Genomic DNA, 19,380 nt, shown 5'->3' with positions numbered 1-19,380 from the left:
TGAGATTCCTGAAAAGTTGGTAGTGTTATGTGCCTACCGGCCCTATGCAAACCTACGCCTTGGCTCAATGTCATTCAGCTTCCACAAGGTAAGTTTCACTAATTGTTGATCCGTGTTTCTGCCCCCTAGACTTGAGGAAAAACTTTGAGCAGGAACCATTGGGGAGGGAGGTGCGACTTGAGCAGGAAGTCTTGTTGCAGTGTCGCCCCCCAGAGGGCATGCCCGCTGCTGAGGTAGAACGCTCTCACATCACTCGGGGATACAGTCGATTAATTGCCTTCAATCTGTTGCTACAGACTTTCAATAAACAGCAGTCAATTTTGGTGGCCTCCCAACAGTTAAACATTTTGATTAGGAATGAAGACTTTGCAATTTAATTGACCATTTGGAATAAAACAGAACACTTGGCTCCTGTGAGAAGTCAGAAATTTAAATTCAATCACAAAAACTATTTATTTATCTGTTTGGGAATACAAGAAACAACTTTCAAGTGGCATCATAATTTAGAAATGATGTTTTACTTACTTCCTAAAAGATAAATCAAAACAACAATATTTAAAGTTTAGAACACCTATGGTTTTTATTAAATAGGATCTACATACTGGTGTTCAAAAAATATATAAACTTTATTGCAAATGTTTTGGTATTAATCAATGCTGTCAATTGGGGGAATTTGTGATGTAAGATTACCATTGGGCGGTTCTTACGTAAATGTGTTAAGCAATACAGTGATCCCTCGCTACTTCGTGCTTCAAACTTGGCGCTCTCAGTCCATTGCAGATTTTTTTCAATTTAAAAAAAAAAAATAAATAAGTACAGTATTTTATTTAAAAAAGTTATGATATATGCATGTAAACAGTACATGTACAATATATGTCTGACTTATATCATAATCATTCCATCTGCAGTGCTTAAAAACCATCTCTAAAAATATACATTTGGCGGAAAACATTCAGGTTACTTGAAGTTCCGCTCTGAGACCCTCAATTTGGCAAAATTTCAAAATTGTCCTATATGCATGGTTGATACATCATTGGAAAGCTTAAAATCTCAATTTTCTGGGGAGAGAAAAATTGAAGAAAAAACCAAAACTCTAACTGGAGGTGAGAGCATGAAAGAGCATAATTAAAGACACCATGATTTTAAGGAGATATTGTCGCGTACTTACCTTATCTCGATCCAAAAACTCCATGCAACATGTATCACAGAGTGTCAAGACACAGCAGTGAACAGCCACAGCCGGACTTTTGAGGGATTTAATGGGTGAAACACGGTAATATAACAAGGGTTGCGATGCAGAAATTGCAGATATCAAGGGGTGGTCGAGATTTTCAAATATTTACCCTTTAAACTTTTTTTTTTTTTTTTTTTCTTTGTTTGAAACGATTATCATCTAAAATATCGGGGAAAATGCGACAGTAACAAAAAAATACAATTAAGCAATCGTTATGAGGTAGATATTCGTGACCTATTTACAGACACTATTTTTTTCATTGTGACGTAGTGTGTTTAAAAGTTTAAAATATGCAACTGAATCATTTTTTAAGTCGTTTTTTTTTTAACTAAATTTTAGACATCAATTAATGATTGTAAAAATGATGGACATTTCAAATAATAAATATACCTTCTTTTTATGGCTGGATTGAAAAAAAAACGGTTGCGCTGTGTCTGTAAACGGGTGTCTCCAGGGTAAAACGGACAAATTAAAAATAGTTTGGGGGCTTAATGCGCCATGAAACTGCTATGGCAGCATATTGGCATCTTGTTCTGTCAAACACAACAGTTCTATTGTCCTAAAACGCAGCAGTTTATTTTAAAGAGGGATGCAGGAGCAGAAGCTGCTTCTTCCGCCTTGTCTGTGTTTTCCGCCATATACTGTATTTTCCAAACCTAAAAGCCTTACATTTTCTCAAAAGCCGACAGTGCGCCTTATAATCCAGTGAGCCTTATATACAGTATAAATCAATATTGAGCCACATAAGGTCTTACAGCTACTCGGAGTACAGCTCCATCTAATGGATGCATAACGTAACCCCAGCCTCTACTGTAGCGTCGATTCTATGCGCCTTATAATGTGGTGCACCTTATATACTGTATGAAAAAAACTTTTAAAATAGGCCATTCATTGAAGGTGCGCCTTATAGTGCGAAAAATACGGCACTTTTAAGGGTTTTTGGGGTTTTGTTTGTACTTTGGAGGAAAAAGGGGGGGGGGCTTATATGTATCTCTTTACAATGCTGTTAAATCTCAATAAATACATAAAACACACCCAAAAAAATAATACCTTTTTTCGCGGTCCTTGTTAACCGTGAAAACAAGGGATCACTGTATCGTACCTTTTTTTATATATCTCCTAGAAAGAACCCTATAGAGCTTTTACCCATGTGAGGGCATTTCTAATGTCTTTTTTTTAACTGGCAATATTCAACGGAACTACTTCAGACAGTCAGGGATTATTGATTCTTGATTTAGAAGATTGTCCTATAATGAGGTTCTTTTTCCTTTCAGGTGGACTGGCTGAAGAACGAAGATGTCATTGTCACTTCGCAGGACTCCAACTTTCTGATCACCATCGATCACAATTTAATAATAAAACAGGCCAGACTCTCAGACACAGCCAACTATACCTGCTTGGCTCGTAATGTGGTGGCCAAAAGACGAAGCAGCACAGCAACTCTTATTGTTTACGGTAATATCCAAGTTTACCTTCTCTTCATTTTGACACCTCCTACTCAAAAACACAGTTGTACGATGTTAGATACAGTCCTTGTACTGGATTATGTAAGTGTATGTCACAAAATGTTCCAGCAGGGTCTTTGAAAGTCTTAAATTTACTAATCTTTTGCAAGTGTCTTAAAAAGGCCCTGAATCTCTTCCAGTAGGCATTAAATTCCTTACTTTTAAATTGTGCTGCATTGCATGAAATTCGTCTGAGAAGTTTAGTGACATTCTAGGCAGCGTTGCCAGTTTAGGGTGGTTCCTGCACAATTGGGCTTTTTTCAAAGAATCGTGGTTGAAGAGAAATGCATAAAATCTTGAGCTGTGAACTGCATGTAATTTCTGATTTATGTGTACACACATGTATACACACGCATGAAAATAATTTCAAACAGTAAAATGCGTTAGATGCACTGTATTTTTTATTTTTTTTTAATCGCTGGTTTGTTTCAAATTATTTCCTCGTGAAAGGTGGATTTATTTTTACTTTTGGCACCAATCTCAATAGAAATACTTTCCTTGAATGCACTTAGGACATGACTCTTGAAAATGTTGTCAAAGTCTTACTTCGGCAGTGATTTCTATTCACAAACTTTTATTTTTGACATTTAAAATGTATGATTGTTTATTAATTATTGAATTCATTGAAACGGAAATAACACAATAGTTTTAACTGGTTCTAAGAAGAACTACATCTCCCATGATGCTCATAGGGGAAAAAGCATTGATTTCACCATAATGTGTCCCCCACAGCTGACTTAATTTTTTTCCAGTAATAATACAAAAATAGAATAGAATAGAATAGAATAGAATAGAATAGAATAGAATAGAATAGAATAGAATAGAATAGAATGCCTTTATTGTTATGATATACACAGGTACAACCTACTCAGCGTAAAGAAGACGCAAGTTAAAAACATAATCAGGATATAGGAAAAATAGGATATAACAAGATATTTAAATACAGTGATAGCTTGTTTTTTGCGGTTCAATGTATTTATTCAGATTTACAGCATTGGAAAAAGAAACATATAAGACATGTTTTAAACTTTTTACCCCAAATTATGATTTAAAAAAAAAAAAAACAATATCATATGTATATGTATATTTTTTAAGTGTTTTTTAAGCACTGCGATTATGGTATAAATTATATATATAAAATAACCAATGATTTGTACATGTATATATGCATACAGTACAGGCCAAAAGTTTGGGCACACATCATTCAATGCAACACAAATGAAGGTCCCAGTCCCATTGATAAACCAAAATATTCCACTAATCAACCCTGAAAAGGTATACCTTTGAAGTCAAAAACCATTTTAGGTGACTACCTCTTGAAGCTCATCAAGAGAATGGCAAGAGTGTGCAATAAAAGTAATCAGAGCAAAGAATGTCTACTTCAAAGATACTAGAACATTATACACATTTTAGTTTATTTTTTTAGTTTATTTCACCTATTTTTGCTAAGTACATAATTCCACACGTGTTCATTCAGTGTTTTATTACCTTCGGTGAGAATTTACAATGTAAATAGTCATGAAAATAAAGAAAATGCACAAATGAGAAGGTGTGTCCAAACGTTTGGCCTGTACTGTGTATCTTAACATTTTAAATAAAATGCAGAGTATTTTCTTTTTTTCAATTTAAAAAAAATGTGCGATGGACTAAGGCAGGGGTCATGAATTAAAAATCCTCTGGGTTCGAAATTAAAAAATTACAACAATCTCGGGTCCGGAAATATATACTTCTTTTTCGCCCAAAAATACAAACGTATCTTTACGTGGCCATGCTGATAATTACAACATTCAAAAATGTTTAAAAATATAAAAAATTAATTTATAGTAAGTAATAAATAATATTTAATAATAATTAATTAGTAGTAATTAATAATGCAATCATATTGAGCCCTTAATTCCGCTATTTTTTGACAACGGATGGCAGAGTTCATAGGGAAACTTTGCGAAAAAGATGCGTGCTTCGTCTCATAGTGCCTTTTCAAATTGCTGCGTTTTACAAGCGCTACCGTTGTTCGGCCATTCCTTACTACGCAGCGAAATGTCTACACAATGCTCAGCGCACTTGCGCAAGCATCCGCACGCATGCGCACATCGTTCAGAAGCGGCGAGTACTCACTATTTTTGTTTTTTAGTTTTTTAGAACCTTTCCATTGCCTCAAAAATACTTTTTGCACGTATTACCCTCTCATACTTTTACCCATTGTGGTTTTTTGTGTTAGCTTTGACGCAGTTGACTACATTAGTCACGTAGCGTATTTAAACCGTCCTTATTTGGTATAACTGCATTTAAGTATTTTCTTAAGGCATTTTTAGTACGTTCTGCCTGTATGCATCCAAACAAAACAAGTTTAGCGCACACGGTAGTACTTTGGGTGTCAAATTCCACTAATGTAGGACGTTTCGCCGATGTAGCAGATTTTGGCAGAACACCGTCTCTGAATAGATGAGGCATAGTGGTCTTGTGCTGCCGCCAGGTAAAATGAACAAAAATGCGTTGGTCTACTCCTCCTTAAACACTCTGTTTTCTGCATCAAGCTTGCATAGTTTTGAGCACGCCATTTGCCTTACCTTTTCGCCTCTTCCTCCAACTTCATTCGGCTCAGTTTTTGGCTGTCACTCTGCGGAGTCTGGAAAGCGAGTGTGAGACATGCTGTTCTAAAAATAACTTTCAAATGCTTCACTCCCATTGGCTGGCTCACACCCGTCACCGCTAAGGTTTTTGTTTGTTGCCCACCTCCGCTTTTCAAACCCGCAGAAAAAAATGATTTTTGTTGTTGCAAGGTGTATTAGTCCGGACAGCTTGAGATCCGGTCCAGACGGCTTGGTGGTCCAGAACCGGACTGAGGTCCGCGGTTCTGTGACCTCTGGACTAAGGGCACAAAGTAGTGAGGGATCACTGTATATACAACATACAGTATATACATAGAAGTGTGCGAGGGAAGCTTCTTATCTTGAATCCGTTTAAGATAAGATGCTGTCATTTGTGCTGGTTTTTATTGAAATAGGCGTGTTTTGTGGTGTGGTTGGGTTGGAGAATGTCTTTCCCAAATGGTAACCCTGATTCTAGGAGTTACTGATTTTTTTAATTTATTTATTTATTTATTTTTTGGGGAGCGCGGTTGGCTTTAAAATTTGCTCTGCAACTTTCCTCTGTAACATATATAGGTCTTTAAAAGTTTTGAATTTGAAAACTGTTTACAAGATGACATCTGTTGATATATACAGTGAGGAGAAGAAGTATTTGCACCCCTTGTGATTAAGTTCATCCACTTAGTAAATAGGTAGAGGTCTGAAATTTCAATCATGGATGCATTTCCACTCATAGAGACATAATCAAAAAAAAAAAAAAATCAAAACCTCATGCTTTGGGGCTACTTTTCGGCAAAGGGGACAGGATGACTGTACTGTATAAAGCAGAGGATGAATGGTGAAATGTATGGTCAGATTTTGAGCCACAACCTCCTTCCTTAAGTCAGACTTGAAGAGTCGTGGCTGGATCTTCCAACATGACAATGATCCGAAGCACACAGCCAAGCTGACCAAGTAGTGGCTGTGTAAAAAGCAAGCAAAATCAAGGTTCTGGAATGGCCTAGCCATTTTCAGGACCTCAAGCCAATAGAAAATCTTTGGATGGGGCTGAAACTTGGTGTTTCTCAACGACAGCCCCGAAACCTGACAGATCTAGATAAAATGTGTGTGTAGGAGTGGGCCAAATTCCCTGTTTCCATATGTGAAAACCTAGTGAAGTACTATAAAAAGCACCTGACCTCTGTAATTGCAAACAAAGGCTTCTGCACTAAATATTAGCACTGATTTTCTCAGGGATACAAATACTTACAAACCTTAGTAAATTCTAAATAAATTATTGAAAAATCATACAACGTGAGGTCCGAATTTTTTTTAATGCGTGTATGATTGAAATTTCAGATCTTTACCTATTTTCTAAGCGGGTGAAGTCGCAAAATAACAAGGGGTGCAAATACTTCTCCTCACTGTATACTGATATATTGTATATAAGGTTCAATGTGTTGCTCAGTCTGCTTTTTCTGACATTGTTTTTTTCTGTGTTTTAAAAAAAAAAAGTACAAGTACTGGAATGCAATCGGCCTTTGTTCTGTGTCTTTGTATGTCAGTGAGCGGCGGATGGTCCTCATGGACAGAATGGTCCGAGTGTAACACCAAATGTGGGCGGGGCTGGCAGCGACGAACACGAAGCTGCACCAACCCTGCTCCTCTCAATGGAGGAGCCTTCTGTGAAGGCCCACCCTTCCAGAGAGTGACTTGCACCACACTTTGCCCAGGTTGGCATGATCATCTCATTTGTTTTAGTCCTTGTCGCCTGTAGTTATGCAGCTTTTCAGATGACACAGAAAAACATTTTTTAAGCAGTTTAAATGACTGGTGCAACGTGAACAATTGTCTTTGTTTTGTTTTTTATTATTATTTGTCAATTGACATTAATGACAGCCCACACCCACTTTTCTTCAAAAAGGCTGTTACCATTTCATTAAATACATACTATTTTGTCACTATATGCTCACAACTACCCATATATTATGTAAAATAATAATATTGTTAAATAAACATAGCAGTAGCACCTGTTTATTAGATGGGGCTGTGCAAGGCAAAGACCCATATAGTAAAATTCTTTTTTTTTTTTTTTTTTTTTTCCGGCACGCATAGCCCTAACTGTTTGACCGACTGTCACCATTTGAATATCAAAATGGCCAGAATTTTCATGCAACGCTAGGAATTTTTTGAACGACCCCCCCTCCCAAAAAAAAAATTCCCATTGGCCCGTAAACACACATTTTAAAAAAAGAAAAACTTTGGGGTTTTTTTTCAAAACACTACATGTCCTACAATTTTCGACCAAACCAGGACAGTAAGAGGGATAAACGTTGTATACGGAATTTAGCAAAAACGGTTCCCTCAAAACTTGCCAAAAACCTACCCATTTATTTCTAATGGGATGCCATTGACGGCCATGTATGTCCAAATTTCCCATTCATTTTCAATGACAAAAAAAATCTGTGTGCCCAAATCAACTGGGAGTGACGTGATATCAAGAGGGAGTGTTCCCGAAATGTCCCCAAATCAACAGGAAGTGACCTGATATCAAAAGGAAGTGTCACCGAAATGTCCTCAAATTAACAGGAAGTGACCGGATATTAACAGTACATGTCCCCCAAATGTACCCAAATCAACAGGAAGTGACCTGTTGTCAACAGGACGTTTCCACGATATGTCCCCAAATCTACAAGAAGTGACCTGATATCAACAGGATGTGTCTCTGAAATGTCCCCAATCATGAGGAAGTGACCTGATGTCAACAGTACGTGTCCCCGAAATGTCCCCAGATCAACAGTAAACTACCTGATATCAATAGAACGTGTCCCCCTAAATGTCCCCAAATCAACAGGACGTGTCTCCCCAATGTCCCCAAATCAACAGGAAGTGACCTGTTATCAACTGGATGTGTACCTCAAATGTCCCCAAATCAACAGGAAGTGACTTGATATCAACAGGACGTGTCTCCAAAATGTCCCCATATCAACAGAAAGTGACCTGATGCCAACAGGAAGTGTCCCCGAAATGTCCCCAAATCAACACGAAGTGACCTGTTATCAACAGGACGTGTCCCCCCCAAATGTCCCCAAATCAACAGGAAGAGACCTGATATCGACATGACGTGTCTCTGAAATATCCCCAAATCAACAGGAAGTGACCTGATATCAACAGGACATGTCTCTGAAATGTCCCCAAATTAACAGGAAACTACCTGATGTCAACAGGACGTGTCCCAGAAATGTCCCCAAATCAACAGGAAGTGACTTGATATCAACATGAAGTGTCCCCATAATGTCCCCAAATCAACAGGAAGTGACCTGATATCAACAGGAAGTGTCACCGAAATGTTCCCAAATCAACATGAAGTGACGTGTTATCAACAGGACGTGTCCCCCAAATGTCCCCAAATCAACAGGAAGTGACCTAAAATCAACAGGACATGTCTCTGAAATGTCCCCGATCAATAGGAAGTGGCCTGATATCAACAGGACGTGTCCCCTAAAGGTCCCCAAATCAACAGGAAACTACCTGATATCAATAGGACGCGTCCCTTAAATTTCCCCAAATCAACAGGAAAGGACCTGGTATCAACAGGAAGTGTCCCTAAATCAACAGAAAGTGACCTGATATCAACAGGCAGTGTCACCGAAATGTCCCCAAATGAACATGAAGTGACATTTTATCAACAGGAATTGTCCCCCAAATGTCCCCAAATCAACAGGAAGTGACCTAAAATCAACAGGACATGTGACCATAATGTCCCTAAATCAACAGGAAGAGATCTGATATCAACAGGAAGTTTCCCCAAAATGTCCCCAAATCAACTGGGCGGGTCTTAGATCTGTATCTACAACAGCAAAGCTCCATAGTAATTTCTCGAGAAATTGCAGTTTCTAATTTCATATATCATTGTATGTCAATATATGAAAATTTTTATGAATCAAACACATACGCTATGTCAAGTACAGTACTGTATGGCGTTTTTAATATTTTTCAGAATCCTGTAGTTACAAAACCTGACATGAGAGAAGGAGAGATCATTTTTGGATTGCACACCCAAACATTGGTTACAAACAGATGTCAGACCAAGAAAAGCAACAAAAATTGTGTTCCCCAGTGTTATCGTCTGGAACTTTGCATCATCATTCGCACAATATAATTGGTCTCATTTTGTCATTCACGTCAGCAGCACCACTGTGTTAATTACATGTAACACCGCTGTGACACTTGGAGCTTTGTCTGGCAGACATAATGACTCCGAAAAGATAGCATTAAAGGCATCTGCCGATTGCTAAATGAGCCACTTTCATGCACTACATATAACATTCATTATGTCATGGACTGAAGTCATTCTCAATTTTATTGCTGTTGTTGCTGCTTGATTTGTTCACCTCTATTGTGTCATTTCAGTGGATGGAGGCTGGACAGAATGGGCAAAGTGGTCTGCTTGTAGCACTGATTGCACCCATTGGAGAAGCAGAGAATGCCAAGCCCCTCCACCTAAGAACGGAGGCAAGCACTGCAGCGGGAGCATGATGGAGAATAAAAACTGTACCGAGGGGCTCTGCGCGCGCAGTAAGTAACCTGAATGGACTGAGTAAATGCTGCACTCATATTTCAACCTTATATCTTTCACCGGACCGCGAATACAGACTAAATCTGTGCAAAGATTTCATTCGTGTAATATCTGAGAGAATATAGCGTTCAAATCCCCTTCGATTATATTTGTCGCCCCGGGTGGTCATTCAAATGATAATAGAACATCTTTCAGAAAGTGATTTTCTTTGCAAAGTCTGACTACATTTATAGGGTGCAGTGCGTGTCAAAGCCATTTTTGTACAGAAATCTATTCCCCAAGGTGTGAAACCTCGAGCAGCAGCGTAGAAGAACATGAAAGATGTGGGGGGAAAAAATCTTAGACAGATGTTTCAAGAAGGAACATGTTAGCTCGCAAAAGGAGAAGGCGAGCAAGACTTGTCAAAAAAGCCCAGATGGGGAGTGAGAGACGGCGAGAGAAATAAGCATGACACATCAGAGTGGAAAAATTAGCCCAGTGAAAAGCATATGAGACTGAGTCAGACTCACTCTGACACCGAATGCGCTCCGTGATGAGCACGGAGCGATTCAGCTGACAGCGTGTTAGAGTCAAAGACACAGACATCCGTGGAGGCCGATACTCTTAGGACACACACACACACAAAACAAACAATAGCAACACGCCCGAGTATTTGGACAAACCTCCCTAAATGCAAATGGGGAGTAGACGCTTCCTCTGAGGAAAGATTGAGCTTTACTTCCACTCTACTCACACAATTCCTGAAACAAACTGTCTTGCATGGAGCAGCAGATAAGACAAATATACTTTGTGATCTATCGCAACACAACTGACTCAGGAGGTTGCCAGGGAAAGATATTGACACGTTATTGTGACACAGAGTGAAGAATTCCACTTTAGACGATCTGTGAATGCGTCACTTGGTATTCTTCAAATCACTGAATGAGTTTTTAATCATTTCAGACGTTATTATTGGGTTCTCTTGTGTCTCATTTGTTTTTCCTTTGAGAGTAAACAAATGTAGCTGTCATAAATGTCTTTTTTTTTTTTTTTTTTTTTGCTGGAGTCTCCCACTGTTTATTGAATGGGAGTAGTAGGCATTACGATTTAGTGGTCACATCATTAGGTACGCCCGCATTGTATCAAATGTACTGAAGGTGTATTTTGGACTCGTAAATTAATATCGTAAGTGCTTCTGCCAGGGGAAAGATGTTTATAAAATGGAATGAAGTTGATTTTACATCCTGCAGAGGGAAAGGAATGTTGTGGGCAACCTTGATAGCACAATTTTAATCTTCTCCTTTGCACAGCACAGACCTAGCTTTCTTTCCAACCCCAGCAGTTATTTGCAACCAATTTTGATTGCCATTCTTGCTCAGCAGAAAAAACAATGACATTGGAATAGGGCTGTTCATTCATATTTTAACCAATACAGTGGTATGAAAAATATCTGAACCGTTTGGAATTTCTCACATTTCTGCATAAAATCACCATCAAATGTGGTCAGATCCTTGTCAAAATCATACAGATGAAAAAACTGTCTGCTTTAACTATTCATTCATTCATTCATTTTCCATGCCGTTTTTCCTCACGAGGGTCGCGGAGGTGCTGGAGTCCATCCCAGCTAACTACAGGCAGTAGGCAGGGTACACCCTTAACTGGTTGCCAGCCAATCGCAGGGCACAAGGAGACATAGAACCATTCACGCAAACAATGACGGAATGGGGGGGGGGGGGGGGGGGTATGTAAATTCACCATCAAATTTAATATTTTGTGCCCTCCCCCACCTTTTGGCAGCAATGTCTTCAACCAGACGCTTTCTGTAGCGGCAGATGAGTCTGGCACGTCAATCAGGACTAAAATTGGCCCATTCTTCTCGACAAAACTGCTGTAGTTCAGTCATATTCTTGGGATGGCTGGCATGAATCGCTGTCTTTAGGTCATGCCACAGCATCTCAAGGGGGTATTTTGTTCTTCTGATGCCACAGTTCATTTACTTCTGTGTTTTGGATCATTTTCTTGTTGCAGCATCCATCCTCTTTTTAGCTTCAACTCTCTGACAGATGGCCTCAGGTTTTCCTGCAAAACATCCTGATAAACTTTTAAACTCATTCTTCCATTAATGATTGCAAGTCGTCCAGGCCCTGCGGAAGCAAAACAGCTCCAAATCATGATGCTTCCTCCACTGTGCTTCACGGTGGGGTTGAGGTGTTGATGTTGGTGAGCTGTACCATTTTTCCTCCACACATGACGTTGTGTGTTACTCCCAAAGAATTTGCAACAATATTTTGCCAAAACTTCAGTGGCGTGTCCAAGTGCCTTTTTGTGAACGAGCAACAATGTTATTTTAGACAGCAGTGGCTTCCTCCGTGGAGTCCTCTCATGAACACCATTCTTGACCATTGTTTTACATATAGTTGATGTGTGCACGGAGATATTGAACTGTGCCAGAGATTTCTGTAAGTCTTTAGAAAACACTCTAGGGTTCTTTTTTACCTCTCTGAGGGTTCTGCGCTGAACTCTTGGCATCATCTTTGGTGGACGGCCACTCCTTGGGAGAGAAGCAACAGTACCAAACTCTCTCCATTTGTAGAAAACTTTGCGTCGATTGATGAACATCCAGACTTTTAGAGATTGTTTTTTATGCTTTCCCAGCTTCATACAACTCAACAATCCTTGATCGCAGTTCTTCAAACAGCTCTTTTGACCGAGCCATGATTCACATCAGACAATGCTTCTCATCAAGACATTTCTTACCATGTGTGTGTTTTATAGTGGGCAGGGTGACTTAAAGAGCATATGACACCAGAAAAAAGTCTTAAATGGCATTATTATGTGAATTAGAATCATATTTTGAGACGATTCGACTATATACAACAATTTAGCAAAGCGCAGATGACGAGAAATTAGTCTTTTAATCTGCCGGTTAGCCACGCCTACCATTATAGGGCTTTAGCGTCCCCAACAGGTGGATGACGTCAGCGGTAGACTAGGCTCATCGGTTTTACTACTCAGCCCATTGAGGGGGAATTGTTCAGAACGAGGAAAACGTGACGAAGAGAGCTGCAAAATGTCATTGTTTCAGTCTCTCTACTCCCAACATTTTTACAGGATATTCTTTTTATCCAAGTATTTTCCCCAATAGCTATATAAAAGGCTTGAGAAGGACCAGTCAGCCCGTCGAGGGGGAACTATTCACAATGAGGAAAACGCGACGAAGAGAGCGGCAAAATGTCATTGTTTCTGTCTCTTTACTTCAATATTTTTACAGGATATTCTTTTTACCCAAGTACTTTCCCCAATTGCTAAATAAATGGCATGGTCATGACAAATAACAATCTTGTGCTAAATGGAATATAAAATAATAAAAATCCATTTATTCAAGACGAAATGGCAAAATTACTCCATAATGGTCAAAACAGTCGACTTCACCTTTACTGTCACACCTCCCGAACGATATTTTATGACACCTAAATCGGACATATGTAATTTCCCTTCCCAGGCTTCGGAGAATGTAAACAGACCAGAAGGAGTGACAGCTAGCCGACATGCTAACCCGAACCGAGGGATGTTTCAAAGTCTTCGAAGTGGAAAATCACACATAACCAGCCTGGATTATTTGACATGACGACCCGGTTGTCGAGTTTCTTTGCGGATCGGCAAACCGCCCGGCGGAGAGCAATTTACAGTTCGATCCCTGGAGGAGGGTGGCTGGAGTTGTTGTGTAGCTAACGTGCTAACAGCTAACTGCTAATGAGCATGAGGATAGCTTTTTACATGCCTATCAATGATCAAACGTAAGTAGTCCTTTATTTAAAGGAATTTTATAGTGTTTATTTTGTAATCACTGTATTCGTATTTGACATAATACAAAACAAGATGTTTACTCACTTCCTTGTAAGTCCAATGGTCCCACAGTAAATATCCACGGTAAATGGGAACCTTTTGAAACTCCAAAAAGGCGCATACGCCTCTCCCTCATACAGAATGATTTTTCTGCAGCCGTTTGGCTGGCGTGATGCAAAAAATAAAAGTATTAATCCACAAAATCAGCTGAATCCTTCGTCCTCATACACAACAGTACACTGTATAGTGAAGAGAACGTCTTCTACCGTACACGTCACAGCGCCCTCCTCCTCAATGCAAGACCGAAGCCGGAAGTCACTCATTTTCATGGCGCGGGATTCAAAAAACTAAATAAATATAGCGATCGCTTCCACACACATCCAAGCGGTCCATATCATTCAGGGGCATAAAATACCGCGTGTATTATGAAATAAACATGCTTTTTCGTGTCACATGCACTTTAAACCACTCATCAGTGATTGGGCACACACCCGACTTAAAATGTTTGGTAAACATTTGTTTTCAATTGCTCTTTAAGTCTCCTTAGGCAGGGGGTTCACTCACTTATTTTTCCCCCTTTTGTTATTGTTTGCATGCTATCCTCATTAAAAGATGAAAACCTATGAATGTTTGGATGGTTTTATTTAAAGCAGACATTGTATTTGCATCTGTGTGATTTTGACAAAGATCAGATCACATTCCATGGCGATTTTATGCAGAAATGTGAGAAATTCTAAAACGTTCAGATACCTTTTCATACCACTGTAGGTTTTTTTTTTTTTTTTTTTTAATGTAGCAGTAATAGACAATTTTATTTCTTCTCAGTTGTACACTTGTACACTTTCCTGTGCTGTTATTTCTGTTATTCTGTATTAGATTTGCAAAAACTACGTATAGACCTTTCTTTTCATTTTTTTGTTGTCTTCTGTTTTTTCTCCTGTTCAAACAGATAAAAAGGTTTCTATTGAACATGCAAGTCATCGTAAGTCATGCCTTCACCTTTTTTTGCTTTCATATTCGATGTGTTGTCTGGCGTCTGTTTATTCCTAACATCTGTGTTGTGTTCAGTGTTGTTGTTGTCATTAATTCACTCAAAAGGGGATGTCTCGCCTTACTTTCTCGCTACAGCATCACAGCCTGGTGCAATTGATAATGAATTAAAAATAAATAAAAAGTCAGCAGGTACTAATGTCCTGTGATCTGTGAGGTGGAAGGACAGCGCAGTTGATTTGTTCAGCTAATCTGTGATTTGGTTTAGAGTTAAAGTGATGCTAATTCCTTCAGAGCAATGTGACATGGGCTCAGGGGAGTGAGGCTCTAGTAATGCACCTAATTCCCTATTGTTCCATTTCTGGTAATAAGTGCGGACGCCTGTCGGATTTGGTTCCATCGTGCCACATGAGCATTGAGGCGCTTCCCTTCAAACGAGTCTGCCTTTGGCGCCCCCCACCCCTTCACACTGCTACTTGTTTTGAATCACCTTCAACTTATTTCTTGTTCGTTGTTGTCTTCCTGTTCTGCCTTGTCAACAAATAACCATATCGATCTCCTCTCTGTTTTTCTTTTTTCTCATGGCTTCCCTCTTGTTTGCATTTTTCTCCACCCACCCAACCTCTCAGTCATCTACTTTTTGTCTGACATGGTTCTGATTAGACATGTGCTGATTACCGGTTTCAAAATGTCAAGGTTTTAAAACCGCAAAAAAAATCCGTCATACCGTCCCTAAGGTATTAGGTATTTTTCATCTCCCAAAAATGCATGTAGAAATACCTTGCATGCAGTTTCAAGGCTCAACCCTCCCCCAGCGGTTGTTGCTCAGTGTCAATGAGTCAGCTGTGCTACACAATGGCTGGAGGAGGTGAAACTCCTGAACTCGTTCCCCAATCGAAGAAAACAAAATCGGTGGTGTGGGACTACATCAGCTACAGAAAAGTTACAGATGGCCGCGGCTTAGAAAAGGGCTAACCGACATGTGAAATATGTTTGCGGAGGGTGGCTGCCGAGGAGACAACACCTCCAATATGATTTCGCATTTATACAAAATTAAAGGTTAGTAAACACTGTCATGAACATTTCCCACCAGCTACGAGTTAACTCCAGGAAGTTTAGTGTGTCTATCGGTGGTTAAACATGTTTTTTCTCTCTCTGGCAACTGTCTGTTGCGAAAGAGAGTGTGTGTAAAATCTAAACATGATACGAGTGCTTTTTATTATTATTATTTTTGTTCAGATGGTAATAATGTTGAGCTGTTGCTATGGGTTTAGGCTAACATAAAGGGCTGCATTTATTTTAATTCTGTTTAAAATATTTCAGTTATTTTTCGTTACTTTTTTTTTTTTTTTTAACTTAACATTATGTTTATGTTCCAATTTGCTAATATGTTTTGAAAAACAAAAATCCTGTTTAATGGAAAAAAAAAAACATACCTCAAAATAATACATTTTAGAGGTGTATTTGCAATACCGTAAAACCATGATATACAGTATACCGTCAGAATATCATACCGGCACATGCCTAGTTCTGATTGCAAAAAGGAACACCGTGAAAGTTCTGCCATTGTCTTGTCAACCAAGCGATGATAGTAGAACAGTTAGAACACCCTCTAATAGTGTGTTACTTTTTCTGAGTTGTGTTCAGTTTCTGTACTAACTTCGGCACCAGAGATGGGTAGAGTAGCCGACTCAAGTAAGAGTAGTGTTTCTTCCAAATAATATACCTCAAGTAAAAGTAAAAGCAGTCCTCCAAAAATTCACTCAATTCAATTTCAATTTATTCACACATCATTCAAAGTATACAATACATGGTCATATACAAAAAGTTCATATTATAAGCTGCACAAAAAAGGCACTCCAAAGAAGCTATTTAAATCTTTTAGTAGGGGCCCAGTTTTCCAAATATATGATATATTGGCCAGATATCTTTATCCTTATGAATGTGAACAGGTACAAGTAAAAAAGTATTCATTGAAAAAAATATGCAATTACTGAGTAACATTGTGAGTAACTGTTTACAATGCCAGATTTTTTATTTATAGTATATTTTGGGGTTAGATATTAGAGTTAGACCGATTATCGGCGCCAATATTTGGAAATTTGATGTGTATTGGTATCGGCCTTTTTTTTTTTTTTTTTTTTTTTTTTTTTAATCCGACCGGCCGATATGAAAAAAATCCATTTAAAACTGAGTTTTTTCGGCTCAGATGCAGCCACGCCTCTCTCCTGCACTAATATTCAACCCGTCTTCTGATTGGTTAGATTGTGTTACACCTGTATTGTGCAACACTATACCCTCAGCCTCAACAACCTACCGGTGACAAAGCACCAGGAGCAACATGGGGTTTCGTGTCTTGCTCAAGGATTCTTAGACGAGGTTATCATCGTGGAGAATCAAACCCACAGCCTCCGGGTTGGGGAACGACTACTGTACCACTGAACCATGCCACCCTCTATTATTACCTATTAATTTCTATATGTCTGATTCAATAAGCATGCTTTAGGCATTTCAATGAAGTTCAGAATTTGCATTATCCAATTTTTTTACCCCATTTTTTACACTTTTACTGCAAATGAATAGCGGCGCCAAAAATTGGTTATCGACCCCTCCAATTAATAACAATCAGTATCAGTCCTGAAAACCCCATATCGATCGATCTCTAGTAGGTATTGGAACAGGTTTACTACAAAGTGAACAATAAAATAATAAAAGACTAATGTGCAATTTCAACATTACTGCCCTCCAAGAAATTCGAAATTCAAATCAACAGGTCACAGTGCACTTTTCACGAGTTGCTGGAACAAGGCAACGTTTGCTGCCTACTTGGCAAATTGATTTGATAAAGCTCAAGGGTATAACTCATCAAAGCAGGATTTTGACACACAGCTGTGAGGGTTTTTACATTCGCAGATGAGTGGTGTCATCAGTGCCAGCGTCTCGACAGCGACACATTGCATCTTGGATGTTGTCATTGCTAGCAACATTCCACCCCAATTACGCCTTTCACACAGGACGACAAGAAACATTATTAAAGGATGGCTTACTTGGCCCCCGGAAAAAGTTACTAGTGCCTCAATACCCTCCCTCGTGCCGATTGTCAACACATGCATTTTTTTGTTTTCCACTTGGGCTTTAAAATAAATTACAATTCACAACTGTAAGGAGAGCCCAGGAGCAAATAAAAAGAGCAATTATGCCTAATTGCTGTTTTTAGTAGTCAGGGCTGAGAAGGCTGCGTTGAGCCATCTAATCCCAACCGGCAATCAGACAGCAGGATAGGAAAGACATGGAGCCCAGTGGGGAGCAGGTTAACATAAGGGCAACATCTTCATCCTGGTTGCTTTTATGTGTTTTGACTGTCATTGTTGCTTTCCAGCAATATCATTTTCAAGCTCAAATCCAGTGGAATATTGGAAACATCGCAGCAGGAAAGATGGCAGATTCATCAAATAACACACTAGTGTATGGACAAGAAGTGGCATGGGTCGTTGGGATTGCTCATCCTCTTCCTCCCTACTTTAAGTGGGAGTTTAGTGATTAGCTTTTCAAAGTTTTTCTAAAGAAGCAGATGGACAGGATATGCTGTGTCCTCATTTTAGATATCTGAACTTTGGACCAAAGCTAAATTTGGCTCTACCTCATTTCGTGGTTCGCTGCCAGCCCATCCCAGTCAAAAAGGGATTGGATGTCAATGGCGTACCGCAAGCAACATGTCACTTCCACTCATTAATATTCATGACATTAGCTACTGTTCCTAAGGGGGAACACGCCACCTTTTGTTCCTAATAGGAAATGAATGGAAATTGTGTACGAAGGAGATGTTTACAGAGCTAAACCTACCAATTCTCTCCGAAAATGATATCCAAGTGGTGCCCAATTCACTGGCAAAGATGTGGAAGAACATAAAAATGTTCAGTTAAAGAGATCGCTTGAGTGTCGAAGGCTGAAAAAGACAAAAAAAAACGAGCCAACCTTAGCATAGCCTTAGCTTTTTTATCGACGCGACTGACAATGACATTCTCCTGTTTCAACAACCTATCCTTTACCATCAGCCCTGTCTTTCTTATATATTATATCCTCTGATTGTCCTACGTCTCTGACCGTTCTTGCGGGTAATTTAGTTAGTTTTGTGTAGCGATCGCAAATGCTACTCAGTGACAGCCAATGAATACTTTTAATGTTTTCATTGTCAACAAATCTTAATTATATAACTTATTTACACTTCCCCCTTGCTAAAGTTGTTTTTGTTTTTTACAACAGAAAATGTAATAGTGGCAGTCAGATACCATTTTAATTCTTTTCAGGTCATTCATTGTCAGACAGAAGCAGCACGGCACGTCACGCTAAAAAATAAGTTTAAAATATCAAAATGGCTTACCCCTTTGTCCTCCGAAAGACAATGTCAACCCAACAAAATCTTTACTGCATAAATGTTTACTGCCGAGCTAGCGTTAAAAGTCCGCGCAAGTTGATTCGGTCTTCACATTTTCCTCCGAGTTTTTGGTTTCGGGAAATGTATGAAGAAAACATCCTTCATATGTCGTAATGTCTAGAGTCTACAGAGTCTAGAGTTTCTACAAGTTCCAAAAAAGCTATGTGTGATCGGCATGTTCGTTTCTGAAAGATTACCGGAGACAAGTAGCACAATTACCATGGTTTCTATGCGAGGGCGGGTCT

The 19,380-nt window shown here is 39.1% G+C and overlaps 1 protein-coding gene across 4 annotated transcripts in view; it reads left to right on the top strand.

Moving 5' to 3' along the window:
* Nucleotides 1-19,380, top strand: part of unc5b (unc-5 netrin receptor B) — a 124,137-nt gene that overhangs the window by 73,536 nt on the left and 31,221 nt on the right. For 2 of the 4 annotated variants that reach the window (XM_057847822.1, XM_057847821.1), the window contains exons 4-8: nt 130-233; nt 2,509-2,689; nt 6,872-7,039; nt 9,720-9,884; nt 14,660-14,692. In XM_057847822.1, coding sequence (XP_057703805.1) covers nt 130-233; nt 2,509-2,689; nt 6,872-7,039; nt 9,720-9,884; nt 14,660-14,692 — 651 coding nt within the window. The remainder of the gene's footprint in view (nt 1-129; nt 234-2,508; nt 2,690-6,871; nt 7,040-9,719; nt 9,885-14,659; nt 14,693-19,380) is intronic. The other 2 variants (XM_057847825.1, XM_057847824.1) reach the window with 1 other exon arrangement.

The sequence above is a fragment of the Corythoichthys intestinalis genome, chromosome 10 (genome assembly GCF_030265065.1).
Source record: "Corythoichthys intestinalis isolate RoL2023-P3 chromosome 10, ASM3026506v1, whole genome shotgun sequence".
Lineage (NCBI taxonomy): Eukaryota > Metazoa > Chordata > Actinopteri > Syngnathiformes > Syngnathidae > Corythoichthys > Corythoichthys intestinalis.
The sequence above is the reverse complement of the archived record's forward strand: the minus strand, read 5'-3'. Positions and strand labels throughout refer to the sequence as shown.